At 39.5% G+C, this 26,618-nt stretch overlaps 2 protein-coding genes across 6 annotated transcripts in view; one reads left to right on the top strand and one right to left on the bottom strand.

Annotated features, from left to right (window-relative positions):
• The window catches only part of SHTN1 (shootin 1), a 58,170-nt gene extending 54,861 nt beyond the window's left edge, over positions 1-3,309 (top strand). For all 3 annotated transcript variants that reach the window (XM_048945064.1, XM_048945063.1, XM_048945065.1), the window contains one exon: positions 1,394-3,309. In XM_048945064.1, the coding sequence (XP_048801021.1) occupies positions 1,394-1,604 (211 nt within the window). In that variant the 3' untranslated portion in view covers positions 1,605-3,309. The remainder of the gene's footprint in view (positions 1-1,393) is intronic.
• A 121-nt stretch (positions 3,310-3,430) lies between these two features.
• On the bottom strand, positions 3,431-21,032 carry ENO4 (enolase 4). 3 transcript variants are annotated; one of them, XM_048945067.1, is made up of 15 exons: positions 20,819-21,032; positions 19,694-19,822; positions 18,659-18,849; positions 17,680-17,813; positions 15,713-15,879; positions 15,389-15,520; positions 13,980-14,045; positions 13,229-13,291; positions 12,197-12,364; positions 10,237-10,362; positions 7,915-8,110; positions 6,919-6,986; positions 6,246-6,363; positions 3,865-4,061; positions 3,431-3,740 (listed from the first exon to the last, which is right to left on the bottom strand). In XM_048945067.1, exons 1-14 carry the CDS (start codon positions 20,951-20,953, stop codon positions 3,886-3,888), a joined length of 1,869 nt encoding a protein of 622 aa, XP_048801024.1. In that variant the 5' UTR covers positions 20,954-21,032; the 3' UTR covers positions 3,431-3,740; positions 3,865-3,885. The 3 variants fall into 3 exon arrangements, with proteins under 3 accessions (XP_048801024.1, XP_048801025.1, XP_048801026.1); XM_048945068.1 differs by lacking the exon at positions 6,246-6,363; XM_048945069.1 differs by lacking the exon at positions 12,197-12,364.
• Between the last annotated feature and the right edge of the window lie 5,586 nt (positions 21,033-26,618).

Here is a 26,618-nt window from a genome sequence, read left to right as displayed (position 1 = left end):
GCAGGAGCCAGCCATGGCCAGCCCAGCACTCTGGTTGTGGAGCAGGTGACCTCTGTCTCCTTTGTCATTTTCTGTAGGACAAAGACTATCAAAGTAAAGGGCAATTCGTAGCAGATGGATCCCCCAGATGTATTCCTGATTTTGGCCTCCAGTAGGTTCTACTTTTTCCTCTAAAGAATGTGTTACCTTTGCAGTACAGAAGACCATTCCTTATGAGTAAGCATGAATATAAAAAACGTGGCTCTAGACTAGTAAATGGATGCAGTGCACACAGGGCCTTCCTCTGCTAAGGTTTTCTGTCCGTTTTGGTGGTTATAGCGATGTAGTCATCCGTACTGTGTTCACCCTGTGTTGTAGGGCCCTGTGTGAAGATGTGCTGGGTGGAGATGTGTAGCCCTAAGAACCTCTCTCTGAGCATGTCTGGTTACGTACCCACAGGAATCAGAGCCAGCTGCTCTGGAGGGCTGCTGAAGGAGCCCTTGCATGTGAGCTGTCTGCCTGCAGAGCAGGGCAGCTCTTGGGGCAGCCTGAGGATGGCATAGGAAATATCCCCACCTGCCACGAGTTCGGGTCATGCTGTCCTCCTGTTGGCCTTGTTCTATTCTGGTGCACGCTAGCTAATCTAAGGATTTACCTGCATGCTCTCAGCAATAGGACAGAGCTTTTGAATGTGCACAAGTGCCATTAGTGTTTAAGCCAGCCTCAGTGTGTAATCCTGGTGACTCTGACCTTTCCTTGCTCTGAGGGATTTTCGTCTGCAAGAATCTGCACTGCAAGCAGTCAAGGCGTAGTTCCATTTCTAAAGCAGGGAACACAGGTCTAACACTGCTCTGCATTTCAACAAACCCATTGGGTGAGTTTTCAGATCTCACTTGCACTTCCTCCCAGCCTGTTGGTGCTGAGCCACAGTAGAAAATCTGGTTTTGTTGCCCTTAGCTTCTGATGTGCAGTCAATTGCAGTACAGTGAAAGCCCTGGGACGCAGATGTGGAGAAGCAGCCACGTTTTGGGCTACAGAAGACAGGAACTGGTAACATTTTCTCTAGGTCCAGCTGCTGTGTTGGACAAGGGGATCCTAAATGCAGCTCAGAGGTGATCAGGAAGAAAACAAATTCTTATGTTTATCGTGAAAGTGAGACTCTGTGCTCTGTGAGTTCATTTTTGTGCTGAAGTATCTGACTTCATTTATGCAACAAACGATTCAGGAGGGGTAATGTGACTGTGCATTTTGTGTACTGCTATCTCTGTGTAACAGCTGTAATCTGCAAATCTGTTTATCAGCATGGTAGACCTGTCCTGGTCACAAATACTGGCAATAACATACATGTTGTTCTGTGGTTTTCTTAAATACGTGCACTGTTATCTTATTCATATCTCTGTCCTTGTTCCTTCAGATCACTGAGTCATATGGAATTTTCAAGAAAAGCTTCTACTAGTGAAAAAGAGACAGAATCTGTTGTAGTGTTAGATCCCGTGTCCACCAGTGGAGATCAGATGACTGCAGACACACTGAATCAGAACAAAACAAAGGAAGAAAAAAGCAAGTCGCTGCATAAAGAAAGTAATGTTGAGAAAATAAGAGAGACAGACAGTTCTAACTGTTAATCCCCATTCTGAAAGGCTGTAACTTTTGGGAGTCGTGTCGATTGCTTAGGTGTGGTACTGGGGGCTACAGTCCAAACATTCCAAACAGTTTTCAGTAATACAGATTGAAATGGTCTTTTGTATGCAGTTTTGTTATGTGCATTAGTGTTCAATAATTACATATCACTCAAAATCCCTTTCCCTTTTTAGTTTTGCAGGTATGATTGATATTTCCTTAGATATGGACGGTTACCTTACTTTTCTTTAAACTGCATTTGAAAAGGCTTTTTCAATTATTCCTTTATTGAGAAGCTGCTCTGTTAAAGGTCCAGAAGCCCCTTGAGTCCCTGTTGACTTTGGGACAGAGCGGGTGACTGCACTCACCTCAGCTTTACTATGGGGGTATTTTGATAATTAAAAGAACAAAACAAAACAATTTTTAGACACGTTGCTTTAAAAATATTTTGATGTCTACTTTAAAAAGAAAAAGATCTGTAGATCTGCTCACAGCTGCCTCCATGCAGGCCATTTGGATGACACTGAAAGCACAAAATGTAACATTTCTGTTCAAATTTCCCCAGCAGACAGCAAGCCCAGAGATGGAGGCAGCACAGCGTGCGGTTTTGGTACCTTCTGGTAATGATAGTCCAGAAGCCTGCAGACAGAGAGCGGTGCTGTCTTCTGGATGAACACCTCTTCAAATGAGGATTTATCTCCTGGTTTCTCTTTCAGTCTCATGTAGCAGTTTGGTACAGATGTAGCTGAAGTCTGCATGTGCTGCTGCAGGAATGAGTTATCATGGGCTTCTCGAATTCCTGCATTTGGGATTCAGCCATTCTGGGATTGCAGTTCATTTGGAGTCAACAGTTAGAGAACTCCCAGGTGAAACCCTGTAGCATCAACAGAGAATCCTTTGCTTTGGTCCTAACTCAGAGTGGGGCATTCAGTTCTCTTGTAGGTAACGCTTTAGGTTTCTGTACTTGGTAACACAGCTCCCAGTTTCCCTCAGCCCTCATTTCCTATGAAGGTAGGCAGAGGGGTGCAGAGTTGATTTGCTGCGCTGCCAGTTCACATTCCACTGTAGCTTCTTTTAAAATCTGACAGGGTATTTCATTCTGTTATAATGAACAAACAAATGTAATCAGGGAACAAATGCAAACCTAAGGAAGATCGGCGTAACTGAAATGCCGTGGTCACGTACCTGAATGCACTTGGGTTATTTTTCATTTAATGATTTGAAACAGTGATAGTATTGGAGGATGACTGTTCTGAGTTTGTTAGTTTGGCTCTGCATGCAACTGTCTGGTGCTTTTTCTCCAAATAAAGTGATAGTAGCGAGTGTGGTGGTTTGACATCTCTTCTGGTGTTTTTGCATGTTTGCTAAGATAATCTTGGATTTGATCTAATTACTGACCTGTGTTTAATTCCTAAGCCCGGGGAAATTTGTCTCTCCTGATTTGATACTTTGCTTTCTGGAGGGTAGTGGTGGTTCTGGTGGTTAATTTTTCACTTACGTATCTGTTACACTGAATACAAAATGCAATGTTTTATATGTGTATTTTTCCTTGAATTATTACTGCTGTATTATATATGTTCAAATTTTCAAATTTAAAAAAGAAACAAGTTAAAAGAAAAAAATACTTCTTTTATGTGAACTCTTTGTTACCTACAAGATAATTTATTTATCTTTTCACTGTTGCTTATTAAAAAGACTACTGACAAGTTTCCCAGACCTTGTGAAGTTGACTTGTTATTCCTTGCTTCAGACTGAAGTGAGCTTCCTAGTGATGCAAATTGCAGCTTTGTGCCCTACATTTGGAGTTTGCACTGATGCACTTGTATTGATAGCTGGCTAGAACTGGAGCAACATTTCCCTTGTAGGCCAGATCTAAGAGCAGCATTGAGGGTTGTGTGGGGGGGATGGAGCAGCATAACAGTCAAGGCCTTTGTTTTTTGTAAAATGTTCCTTTTTTTTTTTACTGTTTGTCAATAGTTTGCTCTTTGTGTGGAGAGATGTCTCAAAACAAACATTTAGTTTTGAAGTTAACACAGAGGTACTTGTTTTGTCCATTTGTAAATACAGCATAGAATTCTGCGGTGTTTCCAAACTGCAGTCAGTGTTCAGTTAACTTGGTTTCAGCTGAAAGCAAGGGTCTCCTGGGGAAACAGAAATGAATATTTGAATGCTTTTAAAAAATTTTAGCTGAGGTGCTGGAAAATAAATGGATTAAAGAACAGTCAGTGTATGGGCTCCTTACCAAAATAGTTTTTAGAAATTTACCTGACAGTTATTTTGGGCAACTTAGGTCAGTGTGCTGCTCTCCAGGAGCTGAGCAGGCACCTTGTGACCCTGCAGGGCTGGCACAGAGAGCTGTGAAGGCACTGAATCCTGCTGTGGGGGAGGAAGGACTTCAGGCTGTTGTTTTTCTGGCTGTGATTCTTCATCAAAATCAGCAAATTCAAAATTTGCATCATACCCTGCAGTAGAAGAGAATGAAGAAGCCTGTTGTTATCTTTGCTGAAATCTGGTTCCTTGAAATGTTCTCTGATGCACTTAAATTTTCTTTTCAAACTTCCCGATAGTGCTTACATCAGTTTTTAAATGTCACTAAGGGTTTGGTCTTAAGAAGCAAAGGAGCAGAGCTCCTGCACTTCAGTTACAGGGTCAGGACGTGGAGCAGGAAGATGGAGTGTCAGGGCCCACAGCAGGGCTGGAACTGGATGAGCTGTCGGGTCCCTTTCACCTCAAACCCTTCTATGATTCACAGCAGCCTGAGCTGGGATATTTATTGCTTTTCCTTCTTCAAATACCACCTCCCTGTTGCTTACTACCCTCGCTCTTGCTGCCCTTTCTTTGAGCATCCATCTTCCCCTGCACTGATGTTCTTGCAAAAGTTCCCACTGTCGGCCTGTGCCTCCTTCCTCCTCAACCCCAGTCTAACAACTTCAGATGAGCCCGGGTTCAGATGTTGCTTCTGACACTTAACCTCTCTCCTTACTGCTATTTTTCTCCAATCACATCACACTCACTACAGATTATTCTTTTTTTTGGCCATGCATACAAAGCCTGCCCGTTCACTGACTAGGTCACATCTCTGAGTTCCTAGCAAAGAGCTGGCCAATCCCTGATTTCATCTTCTGAGCAGCTCTCGTCTGCCTGTCAGGTGTACCTGGGGGCTGAAATGCAGCATCAGCATTGGGGCTGCAGCAGATGGAGAGCTCTGTGCAATCCCAGAGCCTGACAGCAACGGGAAGGCAGCAGGCAGAGCCTGGCTCCCTGTAGCTGCAGTGCTGCTGGGCCCAGCTGTGCGCCCAGTTCAGTCAGTCCTGGGGGGACTCCTGATGGGTCAATGTCACCTTCCACCCATGAACCATTTACAGAGGCCTCTGTGCTCAGCCCTCCAGTGCATTTTGTAGCTTGCAGCCCAGCCAAATGAAGAGTTTGGTATGCAGCTCAGACATGCTATTTCAGTATTTCCCTGCTGTTGATTTAATTACTGGATTTCATTTCTGCCAAACAATTAACAGCTTCAGGAATTGTTGCTATTTCATTTCATGAGATACAGTTTTAAACATGTCAAACTCAAGCTCTTTTGTTCAGACTATATCCATTTGAATAGGGAATATATTAATATTGCTAAGGCAGTGAAAGGTCATCGTTCTTCGTAATTATTATGAGTTGGTTTTGAAAACACCTTCTGTGGAACAAATCAAAACAAATCTGTGTATGTTTGTTTTTTTTCTTTTATGATGACTATATGTGAGCAAGTGAAAGATGTCCCAAACTTGAAATATTTTCAGTAATTTCTTTAAAAATTACTTGTCAAACCTGTCAAACATTGCTATTCCACGTATAGAACATAAAGAAAACAATAATAACAATAGAAACAAGATCAGATGACTTAGTTCTCTTTCGTTTTCCTTCACTTAGCTATAATGAATTTGTATAAACTCTGTCCTTCCTTTCTGCCACCCCTTTTCTCTGCCCTCCCACCCCCATGACTGTATGCCTTTATCCTGTCTTGATTAATACCTGAGCAGGTAAGAAATGGCTCTAATGAACAGTTAATTATTTAACTGTATAAAATGGTGTAAACAGAAGGTGTAGATTAAGAAATGCAGGCAGATGCATACAAGTGGCTAAGGCTGAATGTGCATCCTCAACTTGGATTCTTCTTGGATTTATTTAGTACTTACCCATGCAATCGTAGCCTTCCAAACACATGTTGCTGTACATATAACACACAAAAGGATGGTGAAATGAAGTTTTGCTAGCAATATCTATTTAGGGTCTTAGGGGAAATGTGGGGTATTTGGCCTAAAATTCTACTCTGGCAGCTTTTTGGAGTGTTATATGCTTGGTTTTTGCTTTGTTCCTTTTGCACTGTGGGCTTCAAGACTCCTACCAATTAATTCTGGAAAAAGGCTTAATGTAGGCTACTCCTCAAGAAGGGGTCTATTTTAACATTCAGTAAACAGATAATCCATTAGGACAACAATGTACATTGTGGCAAGTGCTATCCTAGGATTTTTTTTGTCAGCGCTTATTTATAGTCTTTTGATTTCGCTTCCCTCCTGCGGTGCGGTTTCAATCATTCTCCCTCCAATCTTTGTTCCCGTATTCATTGCAAGCTGAAAACAAAGTAAGAAAGAAGCTCATACGTAGTGTTCTATTCTTGGCCAGTTCTTCCTCTATAGCAAGAAGGCGGTTGTATTTGGTCACCCTTTCTCCGCGGGAAAGACCTCCCAGCTTGACAAACCTGGCACCCAGTCCAACAGCCTTGAAACGAGAAAGTGCGTATTTTAAACCTATTTGCTTTGGGGAGTGAAGTCATTCGTAGTAATTATACACGGTACCCTGCTCCCAACTTAACAATTTTCTTATCTTTTTACAGATAATAAACCTCCTTTAAGTAGAAATAACATCTCTCGATGAGAGATTTGCTGGATGCAAACAATAATTTTCACTGGCGTACAAAGAGGAATTTTATTTGCAAAGGTAGCTTTAACACAAGAAGCCTAAATACATCACTGTTTAACAACTTTATAGATAATATTATTACCATTCAGAAATGTTTTAAGTAACTCTCTTATAAACGAATGCAACCAAATAGATCATATGCCCTCGTGAATTTACTCCCTGCTTTGGCAAATTTCCTGCATCTTCTCTTTACACTCAACGATTAACTTTCTGTGGGGGAAAAAAACAACCCTAGAAAAAGACCGTTTTGTAAAATGTTTCTTTCTCACACAGGAACAGGCTTTCTCCTAAAAAATAATTCATGTTAAAAGCAGTGTTTTGGCAATTCTGCAATGAATAGCTTTCAGTACTTACCAGATCCACAAGGCTATCATCAGAAGATTCTCCATCTGGGCTTCCTAATATGGTAACACGTCTTTGACCTACATGTAACAGCAGTGAACAACCTTCATTAGTAAATATTTCATAAATTTGACAGAAATTGTTTACATTTTGCATTCTTTTTTTTGTTTTTTCCACTGGGCTAAAATGAAATGAAACTCATTTCGTGAAAACGTAAACGATTCCGGTTTGCCACAATTATGGCATTAATGGTACATTTTCTTTTATTTTCAGCACAAATAAGGGAGTATCTAACATCCCATCCTACCTACCTCTAGCTGCTGTGTCCGGTAATGTATGGTACACACCAGGAGGCTGTTCTATTTCTTTAAACATGCTTTTTCCTACAGTAATGATTTTTCTTCACTATGAAAAGGAGTTTACCCTCGTGACTGAATGAAATGTTTAAGTTGCTATTTACTCACTTGGATGTAGCGATTCGGGAATTTTTGAGGGAATAAGGAGAAGGAAATTATATAAAATTTGTCCATCTATTTCTTGGGGATAAAGACGAACAGAACAAAAAAATGGTGTGAAGAAATGTTATGTAAGAAAAAGCACAAGTTTCTGGTACTTGTAGCATAAAGGCTCAGCAATGTGCAAAGCACCCTTTTAAACGTTTTGGACTAGTTTGCATTTCTTGATTATTAACATGAAGCAAAATTCAAATTCCTCAGCTGTATCATTTGTTTCATTTTAATTCTGACAATGAACTGCAGGACTCTTATCTGCAGTGCCCAGGGACATCCGCATTCCAAGCACACACAGTGCACTCGCTCAGCCTGCGCCCCGTTCCAGGCTCCTGAACGAGAGATTTGTGCACAGAACATGCCTCAGTTTCTTCTGATAAAAGCAAACTAAAATAGAAATGGTGCTGATTAAATCAAAAGATGTAATAATTATAACTGTTGCAACATGATTTATTGACTTGCAGGGCTTGCAGGCAAGCCTTTTTCCCTCTCTACTCACCATCCAGACGTGCAGTCAGTTCGACGAGGTCTGATACCTTGGTTTGATTAACATATTTTAGGACAACACCACTGCACATCGGTATGTTTATGTTCTGGTCTGTTTTAAGCTTGGAAGTATTTGTGGCAGCATCTTCAGCAATCAGGTAACATTTGGAACCAAGAGCACGACACAAGTTATTCCATTGCTGTCTGTCCTGCATAAACAAGCAAGCAAATACCTGAAGTTTAGAACACCAAACTGAATGAAAACTCTAACTCAGGAGGCACAATTTAAAACTGGAAAAGTTTTGTTTGGATTTCATCCTACTCTCTATATAAAGATACATTTTATATTTTGAATCTCTCTCTATGAAAATATAACAATTTTGCTTGGCTTTTAAGATTTTGCTAGAAAACAAAAATTGGTACCTGGAATTAATCAAAGATAGTTGCACAGCAGGACAGTTTGAAATACTACAAATTAAACTAACTGTAGGGCTTTGCTATTTTAATTTCCTTTCCTGTGGTGCATTTAATTTAAATGGATGACAAAACAATTTTCTATTGTTTTATTTAGAGCACTCATTCTTGTGTTCATATTTTAAGTGTCATTATATCTGTTTGAATATAAAGGGATGAGACAGCCATAGATTCAGTGAAGTATATCAGGAGAGGATGATCAGAGCTACAAGACTGACCCATAGGGAACTGTGGAATACAACGCTGTCTTTCCATCAAAGCTCCAATGTTTTAGGCTTTCTGTTTGTTAATTTGAATGCACTGTCCACCTGGTACTGAGATTTAAAGACAAACAGAGGAGAGGAGTATATAAATAATTTGGAAAAAAAAAATTAAAAATATGTTTGTTTTCTTTGTGTCCACAGAATGCAAAGTTCTCACATTAAAATCATGTATAATTTCAAGTTAATAATTCTGAAACCAATAATTCTTGGTCTGTGGATCAGACTGAAATGTGTAGCTGCATACTTGCAATACGCACAGGACTCTGTTCCTGTAAAGCTGTCAAGGCCACAGGTAACTGAAAATGGAGGTTTGACACGTGGCCAAATGTTTGAACTTAACCACTGAGGTGTTCTTCTACCTGGCAGTGGGTTGCTGAATTGGTACCACAGTAATCCTCAAGGACTTCATTATCTGTGGCAAAGCCATGGCCTGGGTTTGCTTCATGGATGTGCTGCGGGGGGAGGAGGACAGGCATCTTCCTTCACAGCACTGTCTGTAGCAATCCTTCCTCACATTTTCCTGTTCTCCTCAGAAGAATTTGCAAGGTCTGCAGCCCCAGCAGGAGCAGGGAATAGCCGAGTGTTTTGGAATATGGGGATCAGTTTGAAACAGGGCAGGGGAGTGAGGTAACAATATAAACCAATATCTGAAAAACAAGCTGTTAGAGTTTCAGCTAGGAACTCAATTTTGCAGTTCATCTATTACAGAATTATCAATTCAGGCACTTGGCAGATTCACAAAAGTACTTTAGTGCCCCCTTCATTCATGCTCAACGTTTTTTTTCTTTTCATGGAAAGATACATTTATTTTAAAGTGAAGTCAAACTTCCAAAGGAAGAAAAGTTTTTGTTAAGTTGTGCAACTTTAGAATCTTTACTACAATTAAATTTATATCTTTTGGTAATAAGTGGAAACTGAATTATATGTACAAATGCTAATCTCTGAGGTTATGCCATCTCTTTCACCTATCTGTAGCTTGCTAAAACATTTGTGTTCTACTTGATTCTTTTAATCTGTTGCCCACACTCAATTATCTCCCCTAACGCTGATCACAGAGATAAAATGCACTTTACAAATTCTGCTGAGCAATGCTGCCAGCTACAGATCTGTTCTGGCTTTGGGTATACATCTCAGTCATAAGGAAGAGCAGCTATGTGAGTTTTCTGAATGGTTCTAAGGAATGTACAGCTGTACAGCTATGTAGGATTTTTTTGTTTCTTCCACTTAATATCATTTATCTACCACGTGAATTTTGTAATTTGATTTTATAGTACAGTTTGTATTACTTGTTTTCATAAGAAGGAAAATGTAATATGTAATATGACAGTGCTTGAGCAAGAAGAATTGGGAAGAATTAGCATTTTCTCGTAGTAGTTGTGCTGCCCATGTTCTGTTTGTGTCATTTTTTCTATTTTCTATCAGGAATTAGCTCAAACATAAAAAGTATCTTGAATTATAGTCAATTAAATATATGCAAATGAATTAATGCATGCTTTTTTTTATACTGGCGTTTCTGTACCTCTCTGAAAATAGAAGCTTCATTTTTGGTACGTTTTGTAAAAGCATGAAAAGTTCAGTGGTTTCACACAAACTCTTACCTCTTTCCTTAAGGGATCTACTAAGGCAATAATAGAAGGAAATTTATTAACCAGTTCCACGTACGTGTCGACCATTTCATCAGGGCTTCTGAATGTTCCAGTAAGTATTTCATATTTTCCTTTCACCTAGAAAGTACAGGATAAAGTATAAAGGAATGGCAGCTCTTCAATTAGACCCAGTCCTAATGTAAGCACGCAGGACCCTGATATCTCCACTGGGGCACTGAATTCAGGAAGCACACATTCACTCTGCTTACTTTATTCTACGTCTGTGTGAACATTATTATGGAAATCTCTGCCTGAAGTAACAGTCAGCTCGTGCCAAATACACCATGCCCAAAACAAGGTGGATCTCTTTCAGCATTTCCTAGGCAACGCTGTCAGTTTTACACAACTTTGTCATAAAGTTATCAATATTTGATATTTTTATTAAATCTTGCATGAGAAAATCTCTTTTCACTTCCAAAAAAAAAAGAAAGTGAATTCTTGGTCCTTATTTGCATAAGGGAAATGTTGCTATGAGAAAAGGAGAACACCTTCAGTACTCAAAAATAAAATACAGCCTTTCCTTGGTGCTTTCCCATTTCCAATAAACAACTAAAAAGAGGAAAAAAAATTATCAATGAAAAACAAAAACATAGGGAAAAAATCCAGTCAAACAAACACAAAGTAACACCACCCCTCCCCAAGGAAAAAACCCAGCACACAGAACCAAAACAAACAAACAAACAACCCCCCCCCACACAGAACAGCCAACCCAGCACCACCAAATAAAAGCTCATTTCAAACCAGTCCCGTCTTTATGGCAATCATAAACCATAACACACGAGTAGAAGGATTATTAAGGGATTATGAGTACACTATCAAATTGTGCCAGAAAGAAAACACTGCTTTATTGACTGCAGCAGTTAAATTACTCATAATTCTTTAAGATGCTGCTCATTGGAAAGTGTCAGGAAAGCAACAGAGAGGATCCTGTGCTAATCTTGTGAGTACAGTGTACCCAGACAGCCTAAATGTCACACAGTGCTAAATCACAGAGAGCAGCCAGTTTCTTTTTCTGCTCAGAGAAAAAGCTGACTGATCTCAGAACAAGGGCTTACAACTTTAAGACTTCAGCTGGAGATGAATAAACTGCACCAAATAGAGAACTTGAAATATAATCACTGCATGTGAATGCTGTATACAGAGATAAATGTACCGGGTACGCAGTAATGTAGTAAAAGTATACTAAAAGGTCAAGAAGAGATGGAGCGTAATAAAAGGGAGAAATAAGCATCAAGTGGTGCAAAGGGATTACAGAAGTATATTTGCATAAATAATTTCTTGCTCTTCATCCTCAAAGACAAGATAGTTAGACGATTAATTTGAGATAATTACTTAATTTACTCTGCGTGGTGAACAGAACAAAACAGTATTTGCTGCCTACTACTGCAATTCAAAATCACCTCAGATGTTCTGTGACAGGAAGCTGGTTTGCTGAACGGAAAGTTTGCTACCTTTAACACAGACTCATCTGAAAAATGTTGCTAAATAAACAAGCAGAGAAGAGGAATAAATGCGACTGACACAGGGAGGCTTATAATGATCCATTTGTTTGATATGATAAAAGTTAAACTGTGAAAGCAGCAGAGATTTTTGTAGCAGGATGCAGGGCGTAAGGAGAGGCTGCCTTGCTCCACTGAGCCTTATTCCACACGAGGTGTGTCAGCATGCAGAGGAGGAATACAAGCCAGCTCTGCACTGGGCAACAAAAAGGATGTCTGCATGGCTTGCCCCTTTTGCTTACAATCCAATAGCACATCTGCTGAATTTGTAGCACTGATTCAAACAGAATTTATAAAGGCAGAGATACTTCTTTGCTTGTGGAAAACAAAGTCAAAAGATTCTGGGCGAGTCTGCATTGCAGTAGTGAAGTGTTAACAAGTAGCTATTTTAATAAGCAGCAGAAGAAACTTACGTAGTCCATTAATTCATGAGCAGCACAATTAATTGCTAAATACAAATCTTTTCCCAGCTCCAGACCTATATTGTTGCAAGCTGTCTGCATTAGGAGGAGAGGTTGCTCTAGATTATCACATCCTGTTATTAGGCAGCCTAAATGTGATACTCTTTTTAAGGCTGGTGGCTGAAAGCAAAACAAAAATAATCAATTTATTTACAAATATATAAAACTTACATACATATTCACTGTCATTACAGCCTGCCTTCAATAATCAATGCATAAATCTGTTCTCCAAAACAACGTTAGCATTTTTAAGGACAGCTCTGTGAATGAGGTTTTACAAAGTATGAAAACTTTTTCTCATCCTGTGTTTCGTACACTCCACAAAAGCAGGAGTTCTTATCTGGTAATATTTTAATCATCTCACCATGGGAAATAAAGCCAGCATGGCATCTCCATCCCACTATTTTGAAAACTCCTCTATAAACTATGGATTTTGAAGTGGAAATAAAGAAACAACAGAACTACAAAAGATCATTTGAGTCACATCAAATAATCCCTGCTACTATTGTGAGTGCTGCCCTTTAGCTGCTTTTTCTCATCTGCCATTATCTATAACCTCAAGCAGCAACTGGGAATTCAATGCAGCATGACTGAGAGGGAAATTCCGTTTCCAGTGTTGAGGAAGCAGCACGATACACAAGTCTCACAGGCAGCAGTTCTGGGCTTACAAGAACAGAGGTGCTTGTACACTGCAAGTGCAACAGGCCTACAAAATTCTCTGCTGGATGACTTGATAGATTTTCTATATCAGAAAAAATGCCCAGGTTCTGGAATTATTCCCCCTTTCTGTTACTGTTCCACAGGAAGGGAAGGTATAGTGAGAAGAATCCAAATTATTATTTGAAATAGGGGTTTGGGAGTATTAAAAAGTCTTGCATTGACCTTTCCAAATTGGTAATGCAGATTTATGTTTCATTTCTTAAGAACATTCTGGCTCCCTTCAGTTTTTAGTATCTTGCTGAAGACTTTAATCTCCTTTCTTACCGGAGCTTGCTTCTCTTTATGACGTGCTCTGCCTTTCTTACTGTCTGCTAGGTGAGGACTGGGCTGTTGGAATTGAAGGAAGACAGAAACAATGAAACAATGCCATACAAAGGTCCAAAAATGACAGAGAGACCTCAGATTAAAAAAAATAAAAATGCATTGACCAAATTTTGGTCTGAAGAGATTGCATACATTTAATTTAGGAAATAATATTCAAGACAAGGAAACGATAAGCAATTAACTCATTTTGTGGTGGTAATTCATTTCACATATTTATTTCTATGTTGGCACCACCCCAAACATCACCTGTTTTTCAAAACACTCTCACTGTGACTATCAGCAATGCAGAGGTTCTAAGAGGTGAGAATCCAGACCCTGTATTAGAAGAAACCTAACAACCTGACTTTGCAAAAAGCAAATACTGAGCAAATACTGAGCTTGATAAACTACTGCAATAATACTACTTTGAACAACACATGATTTTATTCTTCCCTAGCAGACTTTTCCTGGTATATGTACTGAAATAGAAAAGTCTTTCCATACATAAAACAATGTTTTACTCTATCTTCATTAATGTTAGATCATTAAATGCCCAATGTTTTATTCATCTGTCAGGGAGACACAGCTGTTCTGTGCAGTGAGACTAAACATGAACGATAACATGCGAAATATTCTATGTTTAAGGTTAAGCAGACAATAGTAATAGAAAGGCCAAATGAAGTACATCACATTAATAACATTGTTATTGTACCGCTTTCCCTGCAGGCTCCAGCAGTCTCATCATCTCTTTTTGAATGTCCAGAGCTCTTTCTATGCCCTGAAATTAAACATCATCATTCTTCAAAAGAAAGATAAATTACTTCATTCTAACTGCTTGAATCAGAGCACTTCTAAACACAGACCTCAATACAAAGTCTTTAAAAAATACATATTACAGACATCCTAAGCACAGTCTCCCTCCTTTGAGTGTCCAGAACTAAACAGTCAGTAGAGGTGGAATGATCAGAAATATTTGATTATGCCATTTAATGAGATGGCAAAAAAGTGGTCTCTTCCACAAAAAAGACAAAAACCCAACCCGTTCCAGACGAAACAAGTAAGCAACATCTTGGTCTGCCTAATATCCAAGGAGTGGGAGTGTCCACAGCTGTGCATTTCTCCAAAACTACTTAACTGAAAACTAACCAAACTGACGTCTCCAGACAGCAAGGAAAGAAATGCTGTCCTTGTTTCTGAAACTAGGGAATGGAGGAACACTGCAGTAAAATCCTCTGCTTTTAACACAAAGCTGTTTTCGGCTGAGTTAGGAAAAGTTTAATGCCAACTTTGTAAATCACATTTCAAGTTTCCTTTATCTGTGCTTGTAAAAGAAAGCTGAAAAACTGAAGGGGGCAGAAGTCAGTCACAGCTGACAACGTATCAGCACAGGAGGAACTGCTGTGCTTACTGCGCTGCAGCAAACAGCCCGCTGCTCTCCCTTGAGCACTGGGAGGAATTCAGTCTTTGGGAAGTACAGAATTGGTAACCTTATTGTGAGCTCTGTGTGACAGTGCTGAAAAAGGAAAAGGAAGAAGAAAGAATCGAACTCAACTATTTGTTCAGGTCACCAGCATACAAAATAGAAATCACAGCCCTAATGTAGGCATCTTGTGCAGATACATTCTTTAATGCACCATATGGCTAAACAAAAAGAGGGTGCTGACCCAGTCTGCCTCATCCATCCTTCCTGCCCCTTGAATAGATTTTATTCTGCTTTGTATTCCCTTCTATCTTCACAACTTCATTTTTAAAGCAATTTATTCTCAAAGATTGTATGCTCTGCTATGAATTTGTTGGTGTTTTTGTTTTGTATGTGCTACAAATAACCAGTACTATTTCTAACCTAGGAATGTAAAGTCACATTTTTGAAAAGACTCAAGTGTTTTGTAACAGATTTCTGTATCTCCTTCAATGCACTGATTTTTTTTCTGGTATCCTAACACACACAGAATTTAAAAAATGTTCAAACGTGGGCCTTACAAGTAAACAGAAAATGAAAGATGTGCTTCCTAAGGTTTCTACTGAAAAGATCTATGTACTTGCTCACACATATATGAAATGTAATGGATATATTAATTAAAAAAATAGAATATATTAGTAAAAAGCCCAACAAAACAATACCTGTTTGAGCGATAACTGAACTGGTGGTATGAGCATAACTTCTTTCACTAATTTGAGTTTTGAAGGTGAAAATTTTTCACAGCTCAACAGAGTAACCATTGGAAGTGGCAAAGTCATTTCTTTAGGTGAATCCTGTAATTCAGAGCAGCAAGTGAAAGAAGTGTTAGAAAGAGAATCATTAACTGTACGTTTTAAGTATGGCACAGGGCCAGTTCAAAGCCTGCTACTTAAGGAAGTATTTTATGAGGACTATTCACTGCCAGAGATCCCCAACTTCACAACTGTAGCAATGAGAATAAACAAAAGGACAGAAGTCACACATACCTGACTGCGTTTCAGCAGTGCAGTGTGTAAGTACAATGGGATGCCATTAATGGAGGCACCAGCCTTAGCTACAGCAAGCGATGTTCCCCCAATGGCTAAGCTGCCACACAGCACTGATTCACTGGGTTCTGCAGGTGGGATTGTTGTCTGTATACTTGACTTCTTCCCTGAGAGACAGAGAATAGTAGCTAAATATTTTACTGCCTTAAAACATGTGCTTATGTACCAGGGTTATGCAAGCAAATACAGTATTCACATTTCAGCAGTGCACTCAATATTACAAAAACAAAACCAACCAAACAAACAAAAAACGACAGCTTTTTAATTTAATGTTGTCATTTGCTGTATATGAAATGACCTTACAAACAAGTAAAGTACCTGTCCTCACTCTGATTTCAAATGTGTTTCAAATCCAGAGCTCTCAGCCATTGAAATCTATGTATGTTTACATGGCGTATTGTCAAATCATTTTTTAGGCTTTTGGTGTTGGTATTTATTGCTCTCCTTATGTGCTCAGCTTTTGCATAAACGACTTGGAATATTACATTCTAAGCTGATTGGGAGTACACGTACTTGATTCCTTCTAATAATGAGCATGAAAAAAATTGCAGGCCTATTAGAGTTGGATTTTCCAACAAAAGAACATGTCTTTTAAATATTCCACACACACAGACTTGTTAAAATCTTGTTAAATTTTCAAAGGAACTTATTTCCCTTTCAGACACAGTAGAATAACTTTTGTCAAAATGCTTGAAGCCCAGCAGTTCCCACTATTATTACCTTCCCTGCTAAGATGTACAGCAAGCACCTATGTGAAACTGAAATCATATGCAGTGGGTACTTTTTTGTGAATCAACCAAAGCAGCTGCTTTGGTCCCTAATAAGAATGATATACAAATTTTCCTTCTCTGTTTTTAGTTTTTAATAAAATATTTAAATACTGCAGCATACAACTATGGTAGGCAACAAAAGATGCCCAGCACGACCTTATGTGGATGTGCTGATTAGATTAAACATCATCTGCATTCTATATACAACTTTTACATTGAGGGTAAAGAGCTACACACACAGAACATCAGTAACCCAGTACTGAGACACTCTGGTAAACAGACAGCTGCAGATGTTCCATTTCAGGTTAAAGGTGGACTTATTGTGCACGTGTTGAACACATGAGCTGGGAGGTTTTACAAGTAGTTTATGACAGTTCAAACTAAACTGATAAGCAACTGATAATTTGCCAAAATGGTATGACTTCCAGTAAATGAAAACAGGAGATCTTTTTTTTCTTTTTTTTTTCTGAGGATAATGTACATATAGAGGTAACATATTGAGCCTTTTTTCTTTTTCTTTTTTCCCCCTATATAGTAATTCTGTTTCTCTACTCTTGCACCATTTTTTATTCAGTTCCATTATCTCCTTCCTTCTTTTTCACCCTGTCCTGCCTGTCTTTCCCATCTCATCCCCTTCCTCTTTTCTCTTTTACTTCTCACTTTTATTTCCTCCTTTTGTCAGTGTTAGCCACAATTTTCCCTTCCTCCTTCCCCTGTTAATTCTTTTCAACTTCTATATTCAAACTATTTCCATTTTCCTTTTCAGTTCTATGATTCTTTTCTTTCCTTATCATTTTCACTTTTATTCTTCATTTGCATCCTCCTCCATTCTTATTCCTCATTCTGAAGAGTAATAACCTCCTGTCTAAGCCAACCATAAAACAAAGGCAGAAACTCTGTTCAATAAATGCAAGCGAATGATGACAAAACTGTGTATTTTCCTCTCTATTTCTGAAGTAGAAACTGCTGTGATCAGAAGGAAGAAGGGCAGAAAGAATAAGATTTGGGACAGACTAACCTAACTCTCTAAACACGTGACATTAGTCTTTAGCACCTCTGAGATTACTGCAGGAAGTGTTTTAGCATCTTTGTCAATTTTGGTATAGCAGGAAATATTACAAGGAAATCAACAAAAACCTGTTTTTGCTTCCTTTTTTTGCCCAGATTGTGCCACTGCTGATGGAGCACAAGAAGTTACGGAAACAGTGTCGTCATCTTCTTCCTCCTCTTCAATTCCTTTTTTTTCTTCTTCCTTTTTTGAAAAGTATTCACTGAGAAAAGGAACAAAGATTGGTGGCTCAAAACATTGTCATGCATGTCAAAGGAGGCACGCTATATTGGCTGAAGAACATGCTGGAGATGGATTAAGAGCGTCTGTGTGAGATTCTGCCCTGATTGTGTGAAGCTGGACAAGTCAGTAAATTCCTGTTTTTGACAGTTATCTGCAAGACTGAATAAACAAAAAGAACCACAAGCAAGAATAACAGTCCTCAGCACGTGATTTTCAGGCTGCACTGGTTTGAAAGTGAGCTCTTTGTATACATCTTGAAGATAATCTTAGTGTACAAGATTCCCATTCACTTGGTATGACCCATACCAAGTACAGTGGTAAACCCTTCATGACTTTATGACATGTAGCAACTTGTTCTAAGTTGCTAATTCAGCAGGTCAGCTGTGCACGTCAGGCAGCTGCTTGCAATCCCGGAGTGGCTGAGTTCAACTGCCTGCATGAAATGGAAACTGCATACATACGTGGTCACAGCCACTCAATTCAGACAGACTGAGTATCTAAGCTACATACAGTAATGTAAACAATGCAGTGAAATCATATCTAGATTCACCTTAGTAGTCTAAATCTAATTTGCATAAGTTCCTATTAGAAATGGCATAATTTTTATATCAAAGTTATGAATCAGCAGGAAATCATACACTGCAATATATCTGAATGGCCTTCTCATGCCAAGCATATAATATAATGTACATAATATCCAAAAATATTTTAAAAATCATTAACTATTGTATATGCTTTTCACTTAAAGTATGAATTAATAGTATTTCAAATGAATGATTTGTTCTGCAGCAGCTTAAAAAAGTAGAAATTCTATGCAAGGCTTACCCAAGCATCTTATCAATTTCACATTGGTCAGTAGGCTTCCAGTCTCTTATCATTGTGCTTAGAGATTCATTCACCCATTCCACAGCAGTGGTAACAGAATCATTTCTCTCTTTCTCATCAGCTTCGGTTGTTTCAGATAAAGCATTCTCAGGTATTTGATAATGAGAAGAAATTATAGCAGAACAAATCCTCTGCAAAATAATACAGCAAAACTGAAAACACTAATTCTCACTTGGAAATGTCTTCTTAAAGATTAAGAGGTAGATGTCCTTATCAGTGCTACAAGTACCCATCTGTAAATCTGTTCGCTCCACTTTGCTGATCTTTTTTTGATCCAGCACCTCCTACCTGATCTCTTACACCTCGGTAATCACAGACCTTGTTCAAGTTTCTCAATCTAAACTGTAACTACTTAAGAAAAAAACTTTTGACAGATCTGCTTTACATATGCATTTTTTTATCAGAACAGATTAATTCTAAAGATCACACTCTGGTCACGGCATCTTTTACTGCAGTTGCTGTTAGCCTGTTGTACCACAATTCATTGGCATTTATGTTTAATGCCATGGCTCAGGACCACGTATATGTTGTCTTATTTAAGCCTACCTTTCTGTACCACAGAAGGATGAACAAAACTCACTTAAGAAAGACATCATTTACAAATATCACAGAGTTTCCTTCATTAATGGTATTAACTTTGCATACTGTGAACATCTTTGAAACTATACTAAATTTCTTTACGTTGTCTCCTCTTTAGGGATCAAGAATGAAAAGAGCCAAAGTTTAACAGCGGGTATTTGAACTATCACCCACATCAGCATATTGGCTCAAAGAAAAGAAGTTCCTTCACCAACTCTTTGTGGATACTGTACAACTGTTTTTTTTTTTAACGTCACTATTTACTGAACTGGTGAGTTACGGGGATTCAATCCATTCACTAAAGCTGCAAAATAAAATGCTCACTAGGATATGAGTAGAATAGTACATTTCCCTGACAGTGACTTATTAAATAAATCAGGAAGGAGCAGCTCACACCTTCTCACGGTTTTTCACTGTGCAATATATTTCCACTTCTAATGTTGGTTGACCAACTCCATCAAGAACTTTTCTTCCAGCTAGTTTGCATACGACTGGAGCTTTTGAAAATTTAGAGAAGTAGTTAGCCTTAAATGAAAGGGAAAGAACTCATTAGAAGGCAGTTTCTACGCAAACAGGTTTTTATTTTGTGTAGCAAATTATATCCACCATTGAGCAAATCCATTTATTCACCCCAATATCAAACATATTCCTGTTTATGTCTGCAGTATCTGCTTATGAATCATTCCAGGGAACAGATCCAACTCAAATCTCAGCCTGGGAAGTCCAAAACCACATCCAGGTTAGATAACGTGTTTTATTTTGCAAAGTGATGGGTATCACTAAATACATCCATAGCCTCCTAGAAAACGTGTTTATCCAAGGTTTAACTGGATTTACGCTATATAACAAAAACAGCTGTGTTATTTGCCTGCTACTTGTGAAATCTGCTTCACACGGGAAAGTTCTCACCATGCAGCAAGTCGATATACCGTAATTATTTTATCTGTGGGTAAGATCTTGAAAAAAAGTGCATCTCTTAGTGTGGAATGTGTCAGGAGAGAGGAAAGATTCCAGAAAAGAACAACCCTCAGAAACGCAGGCAGAGCTGCCCGAAGTGCTGCGTTACCGCAGAAGTGACGCAGCTCTGAGGTCAGCGCTGGGGGTTTCAGACGGAGCTGCGAGCAGAGCGCTCTGAATTATTTATCCAGCAAGGTCTGCAGTGGGCTTGGCACTGACATCACGGGCTGTGCGAGTATAGCTGGGGCTCATTTGTATTTCATGAACACCAGCGTCGCTTTAAATAAAAGATCACGTTGCCACGTGAGGCTTGTTACAGACTTTCTTGGCAGTTTCATCCTTTCGACAGAGCTTATGGCTCACGAGGAACCAGGAAGCAACAGGGGCCGAACATCCAGCAAAGCCGGAACAGCGCCAGCTCCATTTCCCACAGGCGATGGCGGCGCACCCGCAGACGGCAAACACTGTCACGTTTCCACACACACCGCCCAGCCCTCCGCTCCGCCCCGCCCTCCGCAGGCAGCGTCGCTCAGCCCCGCCCCGCCGCGCCCCGCTCCGCGGTACCAAATCCCCGTAGAGGTCCGCGGGGCGCAGCGGGAAGAGGGTGTTGAGCGCCTCCTCCATTCGCTGCGGCACTCGGTGGCCTCGGTAGTACTCCGCCGCCTCCCGCCGCAGCCGCTCGTCTCTATCAGCCTCCATCGCGGGGCCGCTGCTCTCGCGAGACTGGCGGGGCCGCCCTCGCGGCCGTTACCCCGAGGCGGGAAAGCCCTGAGGGGCGGCGGCGAGCCGGGCTCCTGAGGCGGGCGGCGGGCTGGCCGTGATGTGGAGCTTTGTGCGTCCTGCATTTGCCCTCGGGGCGTTGTGTTGTTCCTTTGCCTAAAACCGTGGGCTGCCTGCCTGCTCCTCCTTCTCCGACTGGTTATGAGCAGGTATTGTTTAGTTCTAAAAGTCTCCGAACAACAAAGCTGTGTAAGATTATCGTCCTGAAAGAGAGACAGATTGCGGTCTGTGAAACGTCTGGTGAGGGTAGCGCTGCAAAACGCAGCTGCCTTTAAAAGCCCTTTACTTTCGATGAAAAGAAACGTTTCACAACCTAAATGATCATTTTTAGTCTGCGATTTCCTGCGAAAACTTTCACTTTGTTACGCTGCCCATTGGTAATTTTGTTGAAGTAACTGAAAATGGAGATACTTAAAAAGCTGTTAGCCGCAGCTTCCTCGGCTCTAAAATCAATACGTGTGGACCTCTGCTCATTGTACGTTTGCTTCTGTGGGCTGGGTGATAATGAAGAAAAATCCCCACTGAATCATTTTCTTTTCCTTTCACATCCTTCAGAAATAACATGGTGCTTCTCCAGAGAGTTAAACCCTCTTCTTCTACTTTTTTTTTTTTTTTTTTTTTTTTTTTTTTTTTTTTCAGCTTTTTCCTCTGGGGAGGTTTCAGAGCTGGCACTAGCCATGTCCCAAAGAGAGTGAAAAGTGAATGTGTGGTGCGGCTTTTCTGGCTCAGAGCAGCTCAGCGTGGTGTCTGCTGCTCCTTTATATCATAGAATGGCCTGGGTTGAAAAGGACCACAATGCTCATCTGGTTTCAACCCCCTGCTATGTGCAGAGTCGCCAACCACCAGACCAGGCAGCCCAGAGCCACATCCAGCCTGGCCTTGAATGCCTTCAGGGATGGGGCATCCACAGCCTCCTTGGGCAACCTGTTCCAGTGCTTCACCATCATCTGTGTGAAAAACTACCTCGTATCTAACCTAAATCACCCCTGGGGGGTCACTCAGCTGGGTGTGATGTGAAGAGTAGGTTCAGACCTGTGTGGCACATGACTTGGCCTACAGCAATCCCGTTTAATGTTAAATGTTCCTGTGGGAATGCGGTTTTTGAGGTAACGGTGCTTGTGTGGTGCTTGGGGACAACGGTACTTGATTACTGGGTAATCAAGTTACTGGTTTGGGGGTGCTGCCTGCTGCTGGATTTTGGTTGCCTTGAACTCTGTTTCCCACCTCCTGCTTTTTAAAGGGTTCAGAGTAAAATGCGGAGAAACAGCATTGTTTGTGGCTGTGTGGGTATTGATCAACAGTCTGGGAAGAGAAACCTGTCAATTTCCCTTGCTAGTTTTAGGAGAACAGTGAATCGAAGCAAGTTGGTGGTCACTTTCTACAATAGCCTTGCATTCTGTCTAAATTCATCGTTTGAAATAGCACCAAGGATTGCAAGTATTTATCGCTTTTGCCTCATGATCAAGTGAACGTTGCATGAATTATTGGCGTAGTCGTGTAATTTCCATTAACAGTAATAGGAGCTGTAAGCATGTAGAAGGAGGATGGCTTATCCTATGATCCGACCTATTATGAAGTATTTAACTGATTAGTTAGGGTGCTGCAAGCCACTTCATACCATCGGTGAACTCTCTGCAACCCCATTATCTTCATTAGGCTTGTGTGGGTGTAATTAATTGGTGTTTAGTTAACAGTCGTGTTGAATGAAAAGAATTTAGTTCTATTTCTCTTAGTTTTATTGGCCCCATAGTGCTAACAGGCTAAAGTGTAATTAAAAACTCACTAATCAAAGTGCAAGTAGCAAGCTCTAAGGAACTCACACACGTGAGGGAAAAGCATGTGGTTGGTGTGGATCTGTCCTTGCCAAATGAGCAGGTACAAATGATATCCTGCTGTAGTTCTTTTTCATTCTTGAATTACAAAGGTGATTCAGTTATATTGTATGTGCTTTTAAACAGTACCCAACCACAAAGGCTGCCATTACTGCTTTCCTAGGGGTGTCTGGTAACACTGCACTGCGATGTCGTCTTAACTGATTTTTCTACTCAAAACTCTTATAGTTATATTGAACTTTGGTTAGACAGAAAAATCGATTTTATACTCCTTTGCAGAGAAGCCATATGTAAATTTTTATCTGCTTTTGATTTTACTGTAGCTCCTTTGTCAGGAAATACCCTATGATCAGCTGCTCCTCATTTATGATACCATATTCTGTGCATTACTTTGTTTCTCCCAAGCTTTTTTTTTTTTTATTTTATGTCTGGCTTGAGTCTTGTAGCAGTGATTATCAGCATACTGCTGGGTGTGCTAAACCCAAGTACGGTGTCACACGCCTATGTGTTGCATAAAGGATGTGATTTTTTCCATTCTGAAATGTTGCTATAAAGGCATAAATGTGCCCCTTAAATCAATTAAGATCGTGGTCTCCCTGCCATCTATGTTTCTTTAGGATTTCACAGAGGAGTAATGTGTGCTTATTCTGCTGGCAGGGTTCTTTGAAGTCAAGTCTGAGCTCATAAAAACTGCATGGCGTTTCCAATGAAATCAGGATTGCTGTTTTATCTTGGCAATACAAACACTCTTACACAAATATATTACTGGTTTTAAGGAATCCTCATTTCTTAAAAAGAGGCTTTTTAAGGTTCTTCTCTTTACGTGTAAAAATAATTCTAGAGGCTTTTTTTTTTTTTTTTTTTTTTTCCCCTAGATATTCTATATAGGGCAAACAAGTAACAAAGTTGAATACAGGGTTGTATAAAGGATCAAGACAAGGCTTGGGTCATAGGATGCAGCTACGCATAACATTTAGGTTGGACTTTCTGTCTAGATAAAAGTTACCCAAGAACTTCTGCAATGTATCTGATGGATATGAGGAAATACATGTTAACAATTTAGCTTGTGTTTTGTTTTTTCCTTTTTTTTCCTCTGGTGTTGTTATTTTAATTCCCAGAATACTCATATAAGTGTTCATTTGCCTTGAGTAATTGTTCTCCGCTCCAGTGGTTACTTCAAGTTGAGTGGGTTTTGGTACTAATTTATTTCTGAAGTTGGAGGATTCTTCCTGTGGCTCTGTGTGGCTCATGCTGTGCAAGGGTGAGCCAGGCCTTCTGCAGAGGAGGCCACAGGCCTGCAATGTGAGAGCTGATTGGCTTTCATTTATCATTCCAGCTCTGAAGGTAATTTGGAACGTGTGGTACTTCTGCTCAAGTCTTTCAGCTGATTTTTCAGTTCACAAAAGATTGTCTTCACATTTCTGTGATGTAACTTTTTTTTACTGTGTAGGTTATTTTCTTTGTAATGCGCCACTTCTTGATGAGTGCTTTGATAGTTTCATTCCATGGCATCAGGAGTTCACTACGTGATTTCTTTGTGCATGCATTTTGAAGTACCCAGTATGAATTTTAAGACATTATTGAAGCCTATGTATTTCCAGGGTGTTGACACGATGGATTATAGAGATTTTTGTCTGTATTTTCAATAGGATACTCTGAAATGTTAGTACTCTTGTGAATATTTACAGAGTTAAGGTGTTACTGGGCTTTGTGAAACTCATATACAACATTTTTTATGACATGAGGAGTCTCTGTTCATGCATCAGTTATTTTGTATCAGTTATTGATACAGTTTCATAGATTGCATGGCAAACTGGCCATGCTGCATTTGGTACTTAGACAAAGCTGTGATCAAATTCAGAGGTGAGCAGAGAGCTAAAAAGTAGGAGCATCTACTTAAGTTTTCTAGGTCTACGGAAAAAAAAAAAACTTTTACATAAATCAGTGGAATTAATTCTTTCATGTTTTTTAAATTATTTATTTATGGTCAGAATTATTTCCTTGGATGTGCTTTTTTTTTTTTTTTTTTTTTTTTTTTTTTTTTAATTTGTGTGTTTTTATTTGTATAAATCTTTCTGCTTTCAAAGAGCATTGCCAAAATTATTTTTAATCTGAATTATATTTTAGCTTTACCCTTTGGGTTTTCCCCTTTCTTTCAAGGATCTCATATTTTTATATTGGATTGAAAATCCCCTACATTTTCTCAACCATAGTAAAAGCATTACTTGTGGTTCCAAGTACAGAAAGTTTTGGGATGGTTGGAGGCAATCTGTTCCTGACTGCAGATCGAAGGCTTCTACGACTGAGAAGCTGAACTAGTGCAGGTTATCTGTGTGATCCATGAAAATTGAAGTTTTAAATCAGATTTACGCAGCAGCTTGTAATAGTTGAAGTGTGAATATTGTGATGAATGAGCAATAGCATTAACTGAATTCTCAAGTCCCGTAACTTGCTGACAGGCTTTAGGAGAATCTGTTCTGTTTCTTTCTAGGAAAAGCGAAGCTGAGAGCAGAGGATTTTAAGGAGTTCAAATAAAAAGGTTATTTTCACATTACTGTTTAGAACTGAGGCTTTTCTATGTCCTCTATTTTTTTTTCTTCAACACATTTTTTGGGACCAAACTGAGTATGGAAGAAAAGGAAGAATGGCATTTTTTTCCCCATGGTATATCTCCTGATTTTTGCAACCTTAATCACTTGGGGCATGTCTTGAACTTTTAACCTTCTTTCTCCAGCAATGATGCTGTGAATAATGGACTCTCCTGCTTGACACATAACTAGACTGCAGTTCAAAGTGGATGTCACAAACACTATTGCACCATCTGGAACAAAAGCTTGACCTATCATTTTGGGATAAGCCCACAAGATTGTATGAATTTATAACTGACTTCATGTTTGTATTAGAGATACCTAAGTAGTGCAATTGTACAAATATTTTTTTAACAATTTTTGCCTCTCTTGATGGTATTTTTTGCACAAAACCCCCAGATTTTCAGATCTCAGATGAAAGTGAGTGGGGGAAACCCCACACCCCCCAAAATGTTAAATATTTCCCATGAGGCCAGGGAAATGCTGTACTCATTGTGACACTAAAATTCTCTATTTCCTTCTATTTCTGTTAATGCCATTGTTACCTTTAACAGTTTACTTCAGTTTGAGTCTTGCTCTTTAAAAAGAGAGAAATATTGTTCCTACGTACTCTTGGAAAAAATAGCAATAAGAGAAGCTGGATGCAAACTGGAAAGCTTTTGAGAGCATACCTCCTGAAGTACACAGTACCTTGCAAGATACTCAGTTACAAATCTGAATAATGTCCTGCAGCTGCAGTGAAGCACATCTTCTTTTGAAGAATAAATTTACTGAAAGGCATTCCTGTTTTGAGTGTACATCATCAACAAAATATTGTTTTGGTAAATTCTGTGTGCTGATAGAATTATACTGGGAGCTACCTGTGTGGCTTGGCTGAAAGCACTGATTTGGAGTGAGCTCAAACACCTTTGACTCTCCTCAGAAGTCAATGAGACTTATAAATCTGTAGCATTTCTTACAGAATGGCTTGAAATTAGGTGGAACTATGGGCATGAGGTCAGTCCAGTGGTTTTGCAGTCGTCTTTTAGGGAAAGAAGGAACTCTTATAGAGACAGTATTGCATGAAGAATAGTTTGATTTTCTCTTCTTTACTACCCCCCATCAGTTATTTGTATGGATTGATAAGATAACCCCATGCCTTTTCCAATCTGAACAGTCCCAGCT

This window comes from Lagopus muta, chromosome 5 (genome assembly GCF_023343835.1).
Source record: "Lagopus muta isolate bLagMut1 chromosome 5, bLagMut1 primary, whole genome shotgun sequence".
NCBI lineage: Eukaryota > Metazoa > Chordata > Aves > Galliformes > Phasianidae > Lagopus > Lagopus muta.
Note: the sequence above shows the minus strand (reverse complement) of the source record. Positions and strands in the feature narration are given on the sequence as shown.

Coding starts and splice junctions, on each gene's coding strand:
- ENO4 (XM_048945067.1), bottom strand. CDS start 20,953: ATGGAGGCTGATAGAGACGAGCGGCTGCGGCGGGAGGCGGCGGAGTAC. Junction 19,823..20,818: donor CGGACCTCTACGGGGATTTG/GTACCGCGGAGC, acceptor CTTTCATTTAAG/GCTAACTACTTCTCTAAATT. Junction 13,292..13,979: donor TGGAGCCTGCAGGGAAAGCG/GTACAATAACAA, acceptor CAATTCCAACAG/CCCAGTCCTCACCTAGCAGA.